General features: G+C 37.2%; 1 protein-coding gene across 5 annotated transcripts in view; it reads right to left on the bottom strand.

Moving 5' to 3' along the window:
* Window positions 1–15,974, bottom strand: part of LOC309485287 (myosin phosphatase Rho interacting protein) — a 71,460-nt gene extending 55,486 nt beyond the window's left edge. For 2 of the 5 annotated variants that reach the window (XM_082152057.1, XM_082152056.1), the window contains exons 1-3: window positions 15,132–15,974; window positions 3,450–3,527; window positions 2,089–2,154 (exon numbers count right to left, since the gene is read on the bottom strand). In XM_082152057.1, the coding sequence (XP_082008183.1) occupies window positions 2,089–2,154; window positions 3,450–3,527; window positions 15,132–15,254 (267 nt within the window). In that variant the 5' untranslated portion in view covers window positions 15,255–15,974. The remainder of the gene's footprint in view (window positions 1–2,088; window positions 2,155–3,449; window positions 3,528–15,131) is intronic. The other 3 variants (XM_082152058.1, XM_082152059.1, XM_082152055.1) reach the window with 2 other exon arrangements.
* Between the last annotated feature and the right edge of the window lie 210 nt (window positions 15,975–16,184).

Raw genomic sequence — 16,184 nt, 5'->3', positions numbered from 1 at the left:
AGAGTTTCTGGAATCCTCAAAAACATTAAGCACATCATTTCTGCGGCTCACATAATACGTTGTTGCTTAAATCCATACTCTGAGTCTGAAGTGTCCATATTCTTGACCTAATTTAACAGAATTTCCTGAAACTAGATGAAAAGACTATGAAGACACGAGGGCTGACAGCATTTGCAGAGCAAAACAATGGCAGGAAACTCTGTATTGCCCTGAACGAGCTTTTATTGTCGTCACTACTCACTGGAAATACAGACAGTGTCCTCCCTCAGCCATCTGCACAATTCTGTATTACGAGTTAAGGCCAGACATGTAATTTGGTGAGGTCAATTTGTAAAGAAAGACTATCATACCTATAGACTGAACACGTGATATGCATGTGCACAGCAGAATGATAAATTGCACCGCTGTAATGGGCATTCCTGTAGTAAGCAAATAGCGTGAGCGATGGGGTCAAGGGTCGCGGCGGCTCTCGTTCTCCTAGCGCTGAGCCTGTGTGTGGGCTTCAGTGTTTACATGCAAACGCTGTAATCGCCGGGCAGATCAGCCGGCTAATTTGGTCATCCATGTCACATTCCTGTGAAACAAACAGGGCGAGTCGGGCTCTCATTAACAACACCACCGAGTCCTGTTGGTTCACATCGCAGCCGACGCTCTCGGCCCTTCTCATCTCAGAATGGATTATTTTAGTTCAGGGACGGTTATATTACTGTTTTTTAGTGCTGGGAAACGATTAATCGCAATCCAAAGTAAAAGTTTGTTTATATGATATACACTACCGTTCAAAAGTTTGGGGTCAGTAAGATTTTTTTATGTTTTTAAAAGAAGTATCTTCTGCTCATCAAGGCTGCATTTATTTGATTAAAAATACAATTAAAAAAAACCCAGTAATATTGTGAAATATTATGACAATTTAAAATGACTGTTTTCGATTTTAATATATTTTAAAGTGTAATTTATTCCTGTGATCAAAGCTGAATGTTCAGCATCATTACTCCAGTCTTCAGTGTCACATGATCCTTCACAAATCACTCTAATATGATGATTTGATGCTCAAGAAACATTCATTATTATTATCAATGTTGAAAACGGTTGTGTACAATTTTTTTTCTAAATTTTTTGATGAATAGAAAATTCTAAAGAACAGCATTTATTTAAAATAGAATATTTTCTAACATTATAAATGTCTTTACTGTAACTTTTGATCAGTTTAACTCATCCTTGATGAATAAAAGTATTGATTTATTTTATTTGTTGATTTAAAATAAAATAAAAATTCTTACTGACTTTTGTTTAATGTTACAAAAGCTTTAGATTTCAGATAAATGCTGTTCTTTTTAACTTTCTATTCATCATAGCATCATGAAATAAAAATGTAAATTACTGTTTTCAACATTGATAATAATCATAAATGTTTCTTGAGCATCAAATCCTCATATTAGAATGATTCCTGAAGGATCATGTGACACTGAAGACTGGAGTAATGATGCTGAAAATTCAGCTTTGATCACAGGAATAAATTACACTTCACTATATATTCACATAGAAAACAGTCATTTTAAATTGTCATAATATTTATATTTTTTTATCAAATAAATGCAGCCTTGGTGAGCAGAAGATACTTCTTTTAAAAACATTAAAAAATCTTACTGACCCCAAATTTTTGAACGGTAGTGTATAAATACAAACATGCATAAATGTGTTACTTATATATAAAATATTTATATTTATATATAATATAAATTATGTATAAATCCATATACAGTATATAGCCTACATGCAAATATTAAATATATACACATGCATAGTGTGAATTTTTTAATGTGTGAAATGTGAGAAATTTATAAATACAAATTAATTATACACAGTAAACACACACACACATATACATATATATATATTATGTAAACTAACTTTTATTTTGATGCGATTGATCGTTGCCCAGCACTATTTCTTTTATTGGAGAGGATTCACTGAAGTTGGTGTTTGGTTCGGTTTGTTTGAAGAACATGAATATATTCTCTCAACTCAGCGATTCGATGGACAGATCGCAAATGTGGGATCAGAAGGTCTAAAGAACGGACAGCTTACCGATTCATCCAGTGCAAAGCGCAAGCAGCCGTGTTCATAGAGGACGAAGAATCGCCGTTGCCATTTCTGCGATGAAAGAAAAGAGCATTAAATGTCATTCACATTCACTCAAATATACAACTGTCAATTGATAGAGAAAAAAAGAAATGAAAATTCACCCAAACCATGCATGCATTTTATATCCTCATGATTTCCCAAACATGCATTTTCTCAGATGTATGTCACAATACAGTAGAAAAGATCGTAGCTATATCGGTTTCATCACAGCTTTAAATTACTGATCTTAAAATATGTCAGTGTCAGTTTTTCGTATGGAAGCTCGTCTCCGCCACAGAGTAAAACATTTTAAAAGATAATTGCGACTTTATCTCAAAACTGCGAGTTTACGTCTCGCAATTCTGACATGACACACTATTGCGACTTTAAATCATGCAATTCTGACAAGTTATATCTCGCAAAGCAGAACTGCGAGATATAAACATGCAATTCTGAGAAAAAGTCTGATTTGTGAGTTTATTTCTCGCAATTGCGACTTTATATCATGCAATTCTGAGATAAAAAGTTGCAATTACCTTTATTTATTTTTCTGTGGCGGAAACAAGCTTCCATAGTTTCATCTCAAGATGCACATCAGTAATGTTGTTTTTTTCTAAGGTACGCTTATAAAAGCTACTTAAGTGTCCTAATTGAACTAAGGCCTAATCCTGGCTTAATCTAAGCCCTGTCTGTGAAACCAGGCTGTAGTTTCTTAATGTTTGGAATATGTTCAAATGTAGACTGAATTCTTTAGCCACTGTAATTATCACATCAAATTAAAGCGCTATATTGACAGCCATAACACAGTTTAGTTGAGTTTAGAGAGTTTAAGCCACAGAAGTAAACGAGTTATATATATACAAAACTATTATCTTAAACTAAAGTTATCATAGTATCCCACACACCCGATCACCTGTGTTACACACCAAACAAGTTTTATTTGTAATTATATGTAATTATTATTATTATTACTTTTGTTTGCTGAGGTGGAGCGGTGATGAAATATTGTTCTTGTAAATACTTTCCAGCATTTCAGTAATAAAAGTATACATTTTAAAAATGCGTGCAAATTACAGTGAACTGTGAAGCACGTAAACATTTGAAATGGGCCATTATTATAATAATAATAATAATAATAATATTTACATATTGTATTATTTGTTTATTATTGTATTTTTTTTTTGTCTTTTACTCTGTTGGCGCTTTGGGTGTGAGAAAAGCGCATTATAAATAAAATGTATTATTATTATTTGTGTACAGTGCATGTCAAGATACTAACGCAAACAGACGACATCTTTCCCCACAAGTAGTGTCATGTCTCTTACCCGGGATCTCTGCATGGGATTGTCAAAGTCCGTTCCCTCGGGAGCCAAACACAGCCATCCGCCATAGATCGGCTTTGCCTGCAACATCAACAACACATATTAATAAATCTTCAATCAATAAAGGTGCATATTGGAGTCATTTGTGGAGGAAACATTTGGTGGTCACTCACATTTGAGTAATGCAAAATGTAAAGGCTCTACTCTTATCTCTGGCAACTCACAATAACAACAAAACGCTGTGCTTTTGTTAAATAATGACGCTTTCTGTCGATCTTGAACTTGAGCGCATCATAAATGAACTGAAACTCAGCGTATACTTGCTTCACAGACATGAGAAATATATCTATAGAAAGCTTGACATTTTTAAATTTTTGAATGAACAGATTCCAATGGAAAATGAATATTCTCAGATTATGTAATCCGTATGAAACGAGCATATAGATGACAAGTCAGCATCGGGACTTAATCTCTGCAGCCGAAAACAGAAAACATTACCAATAAATTATTAAAATGTTTAGAGTCTCATTCTGTTTTTTTCACGACATATTTATAATCATTACGTTTGCCGGTGCGCTGTGGCGAGCTTATGTTCGAATCTGACCACTGATTAGGCTTTACGTATTTTATACAGTCAATTAAAGGCACATTATTATGATTTATGGCTTATTAATATAAACGTGCGATTAGTCGACTAGAAAAAGCTTTCGTCGAGGGCAGCCCTAGTAAAATGGGTTTTCAGTAAAAACTGAGATTTCAAATCAATTCGAGCGTCTAATAAAAGCCCTTCAGAAGGTGAGCCACATGTGCGAGCTTGGACGCAGCTGAGCAGGACTAGGCAAGTTCATAAAGCTTCCCTATAGAGCAGATGTTTCGCCTCAAAGGTAATAAATGCGTCTCATCTGGCATCAAAAATGCGAGCTCATCTTATTCAATGATTCACATGATTAATGATCATGTCTCCTCACTGAATATGCCATGACCCGAGATGTCTCAATTGAATATTCTTTACCCTCGCATCCAAACAAGGACGTTGAATTTGAAAGGTTGCCATGTAATGTTAAAATGCCCTATTATGGTTCCTGTTTTAGAGTCTCCTGTAACCGGTTCACATGCATCCAAGGTCAAAAAACACTTTAATTTCCTCATAATCTCCACTGCACATCAGCTCTTTTCTCCCAGTGTCTGAAACGCTTCGATCAAAGATTCAGTCTCTAAGGTCCGCCTCTCTGAGAGCTGCTCTGCTCTGATTGGTCAGACACCAAACGCTCATTATCATATCTGAATCTCAGCTCTTGATCACAGTGATACGAACAGTAACGATGGCGTGGGTTTCACCGTATCAATCTCATCAAAGTGGATTTGCTTTGTCAGCAGAAACAGCATCTTCTCGACACGAACCAAACTCGTCCAGTCTCAGATACACTACAATGTTTGAGGGCGGAGCTAAGAGACGCTGCTCAGCCAATCAAGACCATTCATGCAAATTAGTTACAAACCTACGTAGAAATGTTACAGAGATGAGACTGGAATTGGGTCCAACGGTAGTCTTTGCACGTTTGCTTTGTAAACACTGGGTCTGTTCTTCCACCTACGTCACGCTTGACCTTTCAACCTGATTACATAATGTGTGTCTCATCACAGCTAGTGCAAGACCAGCATTTGTGGTTAAAAGTATATAAATGTTTATATTGTTTATAAAATGTCGGCTGGTTTGTCTAGATAAGACTCTTATTCCTCGGCTGGATCGTGTCGAGACTTTGAAGCTGCACTGAAACTCACATCTGGACCTTCGACCCGTTGGACCCCATTGAAGTCACTATATGGAGAAACATCCTGGAGTGTTTTCCTCAAAAACCTTCATTTCTTTTCCACTGAAGAAAGAAAGACTTGAACATCTTGGATGACTTGGGGGAGCGTAAATTATCAGGAAATAGTAAATTCTTTAATTCTGAAGTGAACTACTCCTTTAAGATACTGGCAAACAAATCCATACGAGTTGATCACGACCCATAAATACGTCTTTAAAACAACAGAGGCTGAATCTTATTTCCAGCATTCATTTCCTGTTAACATTTACATTTGAACGCATTAGGCAGATGCTTTTATCAAAAGCGACTTGCATTGTATTTCAAGCTACACATTTACATTCTTATCAGTTCTAGCGGTCCCTGGGAATCGAACCCGTGACCTTGGCGTTGCAAGCGCTCTACTGTTTGAGCTACAGGAAAGCTTAAATTTGTTTAATTGTCTTTAATCATGCAGACTACGCACTTTCATTGTTTTGTTAAGCCACACTTTTATTTACCCTTTTTCTTTCTGTTAAAACCCTCTAAAAAAACAAACACCAGAGGACACCCAGGGGCCAAATATAGCCTCTTTCCTCTCTGGACGAGGTGGGGGATTGGAAGCAAAACAAAACACAGCTGTGACTCGGTATCAGAAGTGTGTGACTCCAGCGTATGAGAGGGAGGCGAGACACACCCGAGTGTTTTCCTCCACACATTGAAGGGCCACTTCCGCTCTCCCGCTTCACGGATCACGTTTAACTCCCAATTTCCTCCCAGGTTCGTCCCAGCGGCCCACTTTACCCCCGCCTCCCCCTCAGCGCTGGACACACTCGCCCTGAACTTTCACCCCCACCGTCTAAACTTACCCAACACCCACCGGGCCGAACCACAGCCTCAGAAGTGGGATCGACCTCTGGGAAACTCTGATCCACTTTCCCAACACACACTTCCTTTCACAAGCGCCTCTGCATGGGAATCACACTGGGACGCTGCAATGATGCAACTTTCCATTTATAACATGTGGGCTGGACACTGAAGTAAGAAAACCAGTGTAAAAGCAAGACCAAATGTAGGCAGCTGGGTTTATATAAGCGCATTTCCATTTCTGCATCGAGCATCTGAACACGTTTTTCTTTTTTATAGGATATTCCCACCAAAAACGGTCTACTTTTGCCCTGTAGAGCTTTAAAAAAAGCCAAATACTCTCTGAGCTTTCTCATTTAGCTGCTGCGTATGGAAATTGTATGAAAATTAAAACTTGAGGAAGTGTTATAGGCAGCTGGGTTTATATTAGCAGTGCAACGGGTCTCAGTTGATCGTGATCTGTATGGGTCGGCACGCATGGGATTCGCGGATTAACTGATAAATTTAACCATCACAGACTGAAAGTTTATAATTTGGACGTGTTTTGTCTTGCCAATTTACACATTCAAACTATTTTAAACGCAGAAGAAGAGGCGAAAATCAGGACTTGTTGTGCGTTATCTGTGCACACAGCCTCACACACACACACAGAGAGAGAGAGAGAGAGAGAGAGAGAGAGAGAGAGAGAGTGAGAGTGAGTGAGAACACGTGAGTGAGAGAGAGAGATGTTTCAGGCTGTTTACACGGAAACGGTCTGAAGAGAAAACGCAAAAGTGGCGTTGCGTTATCACTTTTTATTCTGCGTTTAGACGAGCATTATGGGGGGGGGATCTGCGTGCATATGGTGACGCAAAAGTGTGTGAAATTTGATGTAACTTAGTATGAACTCCAGGCGGCTAGGTGGCAATGTGAAGCACTGCCACACAACAACACCAAGTCCGCGCACCTGTGTACAACCTTCCCTGTCTAGCAGACCTTTGTGTTTTTACCCTTTAGACGGGAACGCGACGGTGGAGCGTTTTTAAGATTTCCACTCTGGAGGGTGGTTTCACTTTTTTGCGTTTTTAAGCCCCAAAAATGCCGTCGCCGTCTAAACGAAAGGCACATCTGATAAAATATTTTTCACCCGCGAACGTTCTCGTGTAAACAGGGCCTCAGTCAGCGCTCGAACACCGAATTGATTCCTCTTTTTATTAGTGATCGACCGATGTATCGGTTTACCGATATTTTTACCGATATTTAAGCATTTTCCCATAATCGGGTATCGGTTTTGTAATATCGGATTCGCCGATAAACGGCGCCATCTTGTGGCCGTTTTGAGAATTCCGCCATTGCAGCCCGCGTCTGAGGAGATCAGTCAACAACAACTCTGTGCACAGGTAAAACATATGTTCTGCTTGCTTTGCTTTAATTTTTCAACTTTATTTAACATAACAGACATGCAGAAATGAGATTTGAGACATGAATGCCTGATATAGCCTAGTTTATTTATGCAGCTTGGTTCTAAAAAATTGAGACGAACTCATGGAGTCACGTAGCGTAATCCGTCATGTCCTGCCCCAATAAAGACGTAACTTTACATGAATTAAATAAAACAGACATGAATGAGTGCATGTTGAAAATAAAAGCACTGAATTTAATTCTCTATCAGTTGTATTTGCTCACCATTAGTCTCGAGAAAAAAGTTCGTTCATATTGCTGAGCACTCACTGGGTTGATGATCAGGATGCTCACGGCCACTGAATGAAACTTTTGACAAGATTATCTTGTTTAAACATCCTAGATTATATTATTTACTACATAGCAATTATTTCGCTAATAACGTTACACATCTAAATATACCGCTTTGTGGAAATTAATTATTTATTATCTCCACGCGCGATCGCGGTTGAGTTCTGTGTAAAATAAATGCATAGATAAACAGCACTTTGTCAGTTGGCATTTCATGATCTAGATTCAATCTAGATCATGAAATGTCAACTGACAAAGTGCTGTTTATATAGTCTCGAAAAAAAAAAGTTTGTTCATATTGCTGCGCACTCACTGGGTTGATGACCAGGAATGCTCAAGCACGGCTACTGCATGAAACTTTTGACAAGATTATCTCGTTTAAACAACCTAAACTATATTATCATTTACTGCATAACCATTATTTCGCTAATACAAATCTAAATAAATACCGCTCTGTGGAAATTAATTATTTATTATCTCCACGCGCGATCGCGGTTGAGTAAGTTATATAGTTCTGTGTAAACGCATAGATAAACAGCACTTTGTCAGAAAGGATTTCATGATCTAGACCGACAAAAACATTATTAATAATTAATAACATACTAGTTGGAAAATGCAAATATGCTGTTTTGTTTGTTACTTTCCTGATAATGTTATATTCCAGCTAATATTATTCAGTGAATTAATATTACCCAGTGAATTATTCCTCACTCTTTAAACCTATTAAATGGCACATATAAACCTTCTAAAACTGTTTAAAATGAATTACATTTCAATACAAAATACAATACAAAAAATACCTCCAACATGTGGAACCACTTAAAGATACATCACTCAACTATCTTTGAATATATGTTAGAATAATTTTTGTGCTTTATTTTTTACCTCATCAAAGCTTTTATTTTTAAACAAAGACACTTAGTAACAATGCACTTTATTTTTTGGACTCAGACCCCTCTATTTATTTGTGTATAAATATAAAGTTTTTTATGTATGCAAGGAGGGAGTGATTGTTATAAATAAAATTGTTTGTTCAGTTCATTTGTGTTGTAATAATTGTGTCAAAAACAGAAGTATAACAGTAAATAAATATCGGTTCTGCATATCGGTAATCGGCACATAAACATGCAAATAATCGGTATCGGTATCGGTTATAAAAAATCAATATCGGTCGATCACTACTTTTTATGTTTTCTTGCACTTGAAAGGACACCCGTCTAAATCCCCGTCTCAGCAAGTATTCTCTCGGTTATGTCATCAGTGAACAGTTGAGGAGGAAACCGAATGCGTGTCAGTTTATTCGGTCTTAAAGTGACATCAGCCTAACATTCCTACTGTCGTCTGTCTCATTAATGTTAATAAAACAACAAAATACAGCTTTAACAAAGATGAAACTATATTTAATGTCTACAGAGAACAGTCACTGCATGAGAATCACACTGGGACGCTTCAATAGACGTTTCCATTACAGATTTGCGCAAAACTTTTGCGATTTTTTCTAAATATGGATAAAAAACGATTGCGAAATGACAGCGTTTCCATTAACCGATGTGATGCGACTAAAACGTCATGTTTTCCTCTCGCGATAATCATTCCAAACATCATGGCAACGGACGCTGGTAGGTTCATATAGGCTATATCACAGCCACTGCACTAGACATTACTATTATTAATGGAAGGAAACGTAGGCGTGTTATCCAAGCATTAATGGTGAGGAAAGACCCTTATGAGCGGCTCATATGAGGAGTTTCTGGGTGTTTCTCCCTCAGATCTGCTTCCAGGTCTTGATTGTGCCATTTATTTGAGGTTGAGAATCCAGTATTACTGCAATTCTTTTGTCTTATATGAGTTTAATAAAGAACTCTCGTCCTCTGTCCAAACACACTGCGTCGTCTACGTCAGGTGACTGTAAATGTGCAAAAAATGTTTCCATTGTAGTTTTGCGAAATATTCCTTTTTCGAATTGCTTGATAAACCTCATGCGAGCGTAGAAACTTTTTTGCGATAAATGGGAGTTTTTGCAAAATTGACGTGTTTCCATTGGACGTATTTTCAATTCGCAATTTCAATTTGCGCAATTTGAAGGGTAATGGAAACGCGGCTAATGATGCAACTTTTGATTTTTAACATGTGGGCTGGACATTGAAGTAAAAATGTAGGCAGCTGGATTTATATTATAGCATTTCAATTTCGCGTTGAGCTTCTGGAGGCGTTTTTGCTTTTTTAAATAATATTCCAAAATAAATTTGGCCCTGTCCTCAACTCAACTTTATAAAGCACTTTAAAAACCATTAGAATGGACCAAAGTGCTGTCCATGAGTAGTAAATAACCCTAAAATACAACATCAGAACATGACACCAAGAAAATCACACAACCCATCACACACAGTTCTCAGAACTAATCAAACGCACAAAAGCTTGATAAAATAAGTAAGTTTCAAGTCCTTTTTAAAAATATCAGCGTAGTGTGTGTAAATTGTATGAAAATTAAATCATGAGGAAATGTTGCATGACAGGACAAAGCAATATTGATAAGATCCACCTTCACGCTGAAGATATTTAATGCTTCTTTAATTAATAGAAAGTTTGTTTATTTTTTTTCCATTTATTTGAAATAGAATCTTTTGTCTTTACTGTCAATTTAATGCATCCAACTCCAAGTATTGATTTATTTTATTTCTTCCCCCCCCCAAAAATTATTCTTTCTGACCCCAAACCTTTGAACAATAGTGTATAGGCTAATGTTACAAAAAGTAAATGCTGTTCTTTTGAACTTTCTATTCATCAAAGAATCCTGAAAAAATTTATTGTACATTAATGTTTTCAACACTGATAATAATCATAAATGTTTCTTGAGCATCAAATCCTCACATTAGAATGATTTGTGAAGGATCATGTGACACTGAAGACTGGAGTAATGATGCTGAAAATTCAGCTTTGATCACAGGAATAAATTACACTTTACTATATATTCACATAGAAATAATAATAATAATATTTCATAATATCACTTGGTTTTTATTTATTTATTTAAATAAAATAAATGCAGCTTTGGTGAGCAAAAGAGACTTATTTTAAAAACATTAAAAAATCGTACCAACCCCAAACCTTTAAACGGCACTGGATATATTATTATGCTATAATATAATGCAACTATTTGTGATTAAAGTTATTAGAAAAATGACAGTCACGACCACAGTCTGCTATGGGAGATGTTTAACGGAAAAACAGACCCGGTCTGCATATAGACGGAGTCTCGCCTGAGAGAAGTCAAGACTGAACATACTTTAAGAAACAAGTCAGTGAAAATTACAGTATTTTGAGAGCATTTCCCCCCCGGGTGCGTCAACGGCGGTGCCAACATTCCCTCAGAGGACCCGTCTGGCTCAAACATCAACGTATACTGTAACTCTTCCTCTGCGAGAGATAGGGAGGAACAGATTAGCTAACTAACTTCAGATTTTTTGCGTATACATTATACTCAGGGCTCCCACACCTCGGTTAACTTCAAATTCAAGGACTTTCCAGATCCAATACCCTCAAACTCTAGGACTCAAGCGAGAGCAAGGTTACATCGTGTTACCTTGTAAGATACATTGTTACAGTTTTGCACGGGTGAACGTCATGGCAACGTACGACACAAAGTACCTCACGCGGGAAACACTTAACGTAACACGTAAACGCGCGTAACTAACGTAAATGCGCAAGCTAGTGCACATAGGCCACGAAGTGTTGGCTGAATAACACATTAGCGGATCGGAGGGAATAATACAGAATTTTTTCCATAATTTTTTTTATTATTATTTTATTTAATTTGATCAAAATAAAATTTGCACAAAATAAATTCAAGGACATGTATCTGTGTGTGATTACTTTCAACAGCTTTCCAAAGACTTGATTTTTTTTCTTCATATTCACAAACTTTCGAGGATTTCAAGGACCCGTGGGAACCCTGATTATAGACTCACAATGATCAACGTTTCGGCTGATTAAGATGCACTAGTATCTCTCAATTTGGAAAACTATGAAGGTAAATATGTTTGACAGTTATTCACCAATCGACAGAATAAGGCAAACCGCTTGAAAGTCCAAAATCATTCTTGGCAAAATGGATGCAAACTAATTGAGATTGGAATATTCTGCTCTGCCGGGTGACAGAATATTAGATCTGATTACGGCACGCCTGAAAAATGTTTCTGATTTCACTATTAGATCACCTCCAACCTCACTGGTTCTGTTGACCAAATACAGTCAAACCAACATGTATTCAGACACCTTCAACATCTCTCACATTATCACAGTTTATTCACTATAGTTTAGAAAATGGTAATAAAATATGAGCAGAACTCAGTTGATATTTGACTGGTTTTGTCCGTCCTTCTGTTAGACTGTCTCACACATGAATTATGTTGAATATCTGTCAGCTGTTAAATTTAACTACACAATTAGATAATACCAGTTTAGCTCAACCAATCACCAAGCAATGCTTCATTTTGTTCAGTCTGTGTGTAAAAAGAGCATTAGCAATTAAAGACAAAACACTTCAGCAAAACATGATCAGCTCAAAGTGTCCCAATCATTTCTGGTCCCAAATTTGTATATATTTTACACTGTATGAAGAGTTTTGGGGTATAATATATGTCACTTTATTTCTGCTCTCCTCACTTACACTAATGAGCTATAGTGTCCTGATCACACTAGTGAAAACATATCAGAAATGATATCTGGTGTCTGAATAATTTCTGGTTTGACTGTGTTTGTTTTATGTGAATAAAAGCCTGAATTAAATCTGTTCATCCATATAAAGATTAAACGCTCGATTCGCATGGATTTATTTCACCATCTCTTCATGAACGTTGAAGCTCTGATTGAGTGGACTAAAGTTTACATGCTTTTGGGTGAAAATCCATTTATATAAAGATAATGGAGAATGTACTTGGTCTAACTCACGCTCAGTGTCTAATCTGATAATACGGTGTCAAAACTAAAATAAAGAAATGATAAACTCACACGTTACACAATATCAGAGCTATAAAGCGGTTAAGGTTGTACGGTCATCTTAGCGAGATTAGTGAGTGATGTAATCCATAACAATGACTTATGAAAGGGTTAACCGCTGGTAATCTCACTCAAACCACAACACACACACACACACACACTGGAGGATGCTGACGTCACTTGGCGAGTATGGGATCAATTAAAACACACACACACACACACACAACAGACCCTTTTGGTCTGAAACTTTTCCTCTCATCATTCTCTTTCAAGAGCTAAATATGGAAATATGGTCAAATGAACTCCAACGTCAGATCATCTCTCTCACACACACACACACACACACACACACACACACACACACACACACATCTAAACACGTGTGGAGAATCGAGATGGCCAATTACTGCACAATCTCCAACAGCAAAGTCATAAAGTGCCTGTAATCCTGACAAACGCTAATTATTATAACAACCCTTGGCTTGATTAAAAGTTTCCTCTAGCAGAAAATAATGTCTTCTTACATGATCCACTCAACTGGAGGCTTTACTGAACACACACACACAGTTAATGGACAGTCAATGACCAAAGTGTGTGTGTTTGAGTGGTAGATCGTTTAAGAAGCGTTAGTGTGAATATAGTTATATGGAATATATTAATGTGGTGTGTGTGTGCAGAGGGCGACTACAGCAGTCGTTAGTTCTCGGCTGAACAGTTTCAACATTGAAACATCATTTAATTGGATCATTCTGTCAAATCAACCAAACTTCAGAAACTTCGCAAACCAAATCTGGCTCGCTTTGCATCAACTGATACTTACTGCACTTAAAGAGGAATGTCTGAAGAATAAATATGTGTATCTTGTTTCCCTCTATCAGAAGAATTGCATAAAACAGAACAATCTCTGTGTAGAAATAATATAATAATGCTGTCAACATTCTGAATGTTTTCGATCCCTGTGATTTGGCTCCAAATCTCAGGTGAAAATGGTCATTTTGACCCTGGATTACTCAGTCAATATACATCTGTGACATTTAATATTTTGGCTTTCTGCTTCATTTATGGATTTCTTTCACCAGACAAAAAATGATCCAAATCTAAAAAGTTGGGTCTTGTTGAGTTGACACGCACTGACCCAATTCTAAATGGTCTTAAAAAGCTGAAATGTTGACGATCTGTATGAAAAGGAACATGTTGAAACAACTTAATTTGCAAAATGGAAACAAAACATTTCAACTGTGATCCACGAAATGCAGGATGGTTGTATTCGTTATATATTGTTGCTTTGAACGGATACTACATACACAAATATTAAACATATTTTAATTAAAAACTTAATTTACTAGAAGATCTAGTTCCTGACATAACAGAAATGTGCTATGTAGAAAATAAGCGATTTTCGTGGTTCTGACCAATCAGAACTCAGGAGTGGAGCTCTGCTGGCTCCTGATTGGCCAATCCAATGTTCCAAACGTTCCAAGCCACAACAGAAAACTCAAGTAGACTAAATAAACATATTAGATAAATAAATCATATATTTTCCTTTACAGTAAAACGCCTTGTCGCAATCCCTGTCACGACACACTAGTTCATGTTAACAGGACAAACCCTTTCTAAACAAAACGGGTTGTTGATTTTGCAAAAGGCTGATTAGTGGTGACTGCAAACTGATCAATAAAGTGCATTCAGCTGATGATGACAATCAATAATCAGCTTCACTAAAACATGATCACTGCAGAACAAACTGCATTTTACCAAATATACATTTTCACTTTTTGTATGGAACCCGATTTCTGCCACATAAGAAACAAATCAAAAGGATATAAAGTGTCAAAATTATGAGATTATAGTCGAAATTGACATGATGATATGAAATTATGACATATTATGTGTCATAATAATTGAGATAATAGTCGAAATGATGACTTACTAAATGACAATTAGGATTAAGCCATAGTTATGAGAATAAAGGTGAAATTAAGATAAGTCATAAATTCAATTTATGTGAATTTCGATTTCCCATGTAATCATTTCGAATTTTCATCTAATTATGACATAGTTATGACACATCTAAATTGTCACACTAAGTCATATTTTTACTAGCATAGATTATGAGAATAAAATTGAAATAGTGAGAAACAAAATCGATTTCGAATTGTCATCTCCTATAAATCATATAGTATATCATAATAATGCCACCTTTTTGTCATGATTATAAACTATTTTCTACTATGGGTTTCCATAATTCGCTTGTTCCCAGAAGTAATTCGAAGTGAAGCGAGTGCCTGAAGCGCGTTCACACCTGATTGAGATCCTGGTCCGTCAGCAGATGCAGTTCTCGAGGCTTGAAGCAGTTCTGACATTTGCTTTTGTTGAAAATGTTCGCTTGAAATTTCCTACACGTGTTTTCCTTCGCGCTCGACATCGTATTCCTGTACGTGTGCGCGTCTCAAGATCCCAACAGCGAAAAGGAGGAGGCAGAAGACGGTTATAATCCCGATGCTCTTTCATCCGATTCTTGACATGCAAAACATGATCAGCAGCTTCTTTACACCTGGATATCTCCTCTCTTCGCGGACTAGTCCGACAGCAGCAGCAGAGTGTGTGTAGTTTAACGTTATATAAGCAGATCTCTGGTTAATGATGTGGTTGAGTTCATGGCCTGCCTCACAAAGCGACTCTCTAATCTCATTTCTGCGCGAATCAATGCTGGAATTGTGCAAGCGGTAAACAAAGCGATTATTTCACGTGTTCCTCAGGGAAAATTAAACTGGATCTTTTAGGAGGTGATGGAAAAGTAACGGAAAAACTGGAGGTATATCCTGGTTTTTAATCCCAAAGGCAAATTCTCTCTCCGGCTCGAAGTTTAACGTTAGTTAGCGTCAGTTAACGTTAGCTCGCTAATCAAGCCTCTCCCGCTGCTCGTTTAGCGGAGCTTTAAAAATCCCTCTGTTCGGTGAACCTGACATGTTATCCTCCTCCGGTTCCGTACATGTCTTCTGTCAGACGTTACGGCTCCATGATCAGCGATAAACGCCTGGTTTAAAGGGTTTTCCAGGGCGAACAGGGTCTGTTTTCTCTCCCCTCAGCCGCGCTCGAGCTTTCCCAATGGAGGGAGGTCGCGCGAGCCGCTGCTGGAATTTCTTCTGATCTCGCGAGAGTTCGGAGCGCGAGAGCAGGACTGATCTCGAGATGTCCACCCTGTGGCCACTACTGAGTGAGCATGGAGGACTTTCCCCTCAAAAGCATACAGATAAATCAACATTTAAATTATGAGGAAACCGTTGAAATTATGACATACTAAATCCTAAATATGTGAATAAAAAAATAAAAAAAGAAGAAAAATGTCAAAATT

The sequence above is a fragment of the Leuciscus leuciscus genome, assembly GCF_965113295.1.
Source record: "Leuciscus leuciscus genome assembly, chromosome: 21".
In the NCBI taxonomy this organism is placed as follows: Eukaryota; Metazoa; Chordata; class Actinopteri; order Cypriniformes; family Leuciscidae; genus Leuciscus; species Leuciscus leuciscus.
This window is presented reverse-complemented; position numbering and strand designations above follow the sequence as displayed.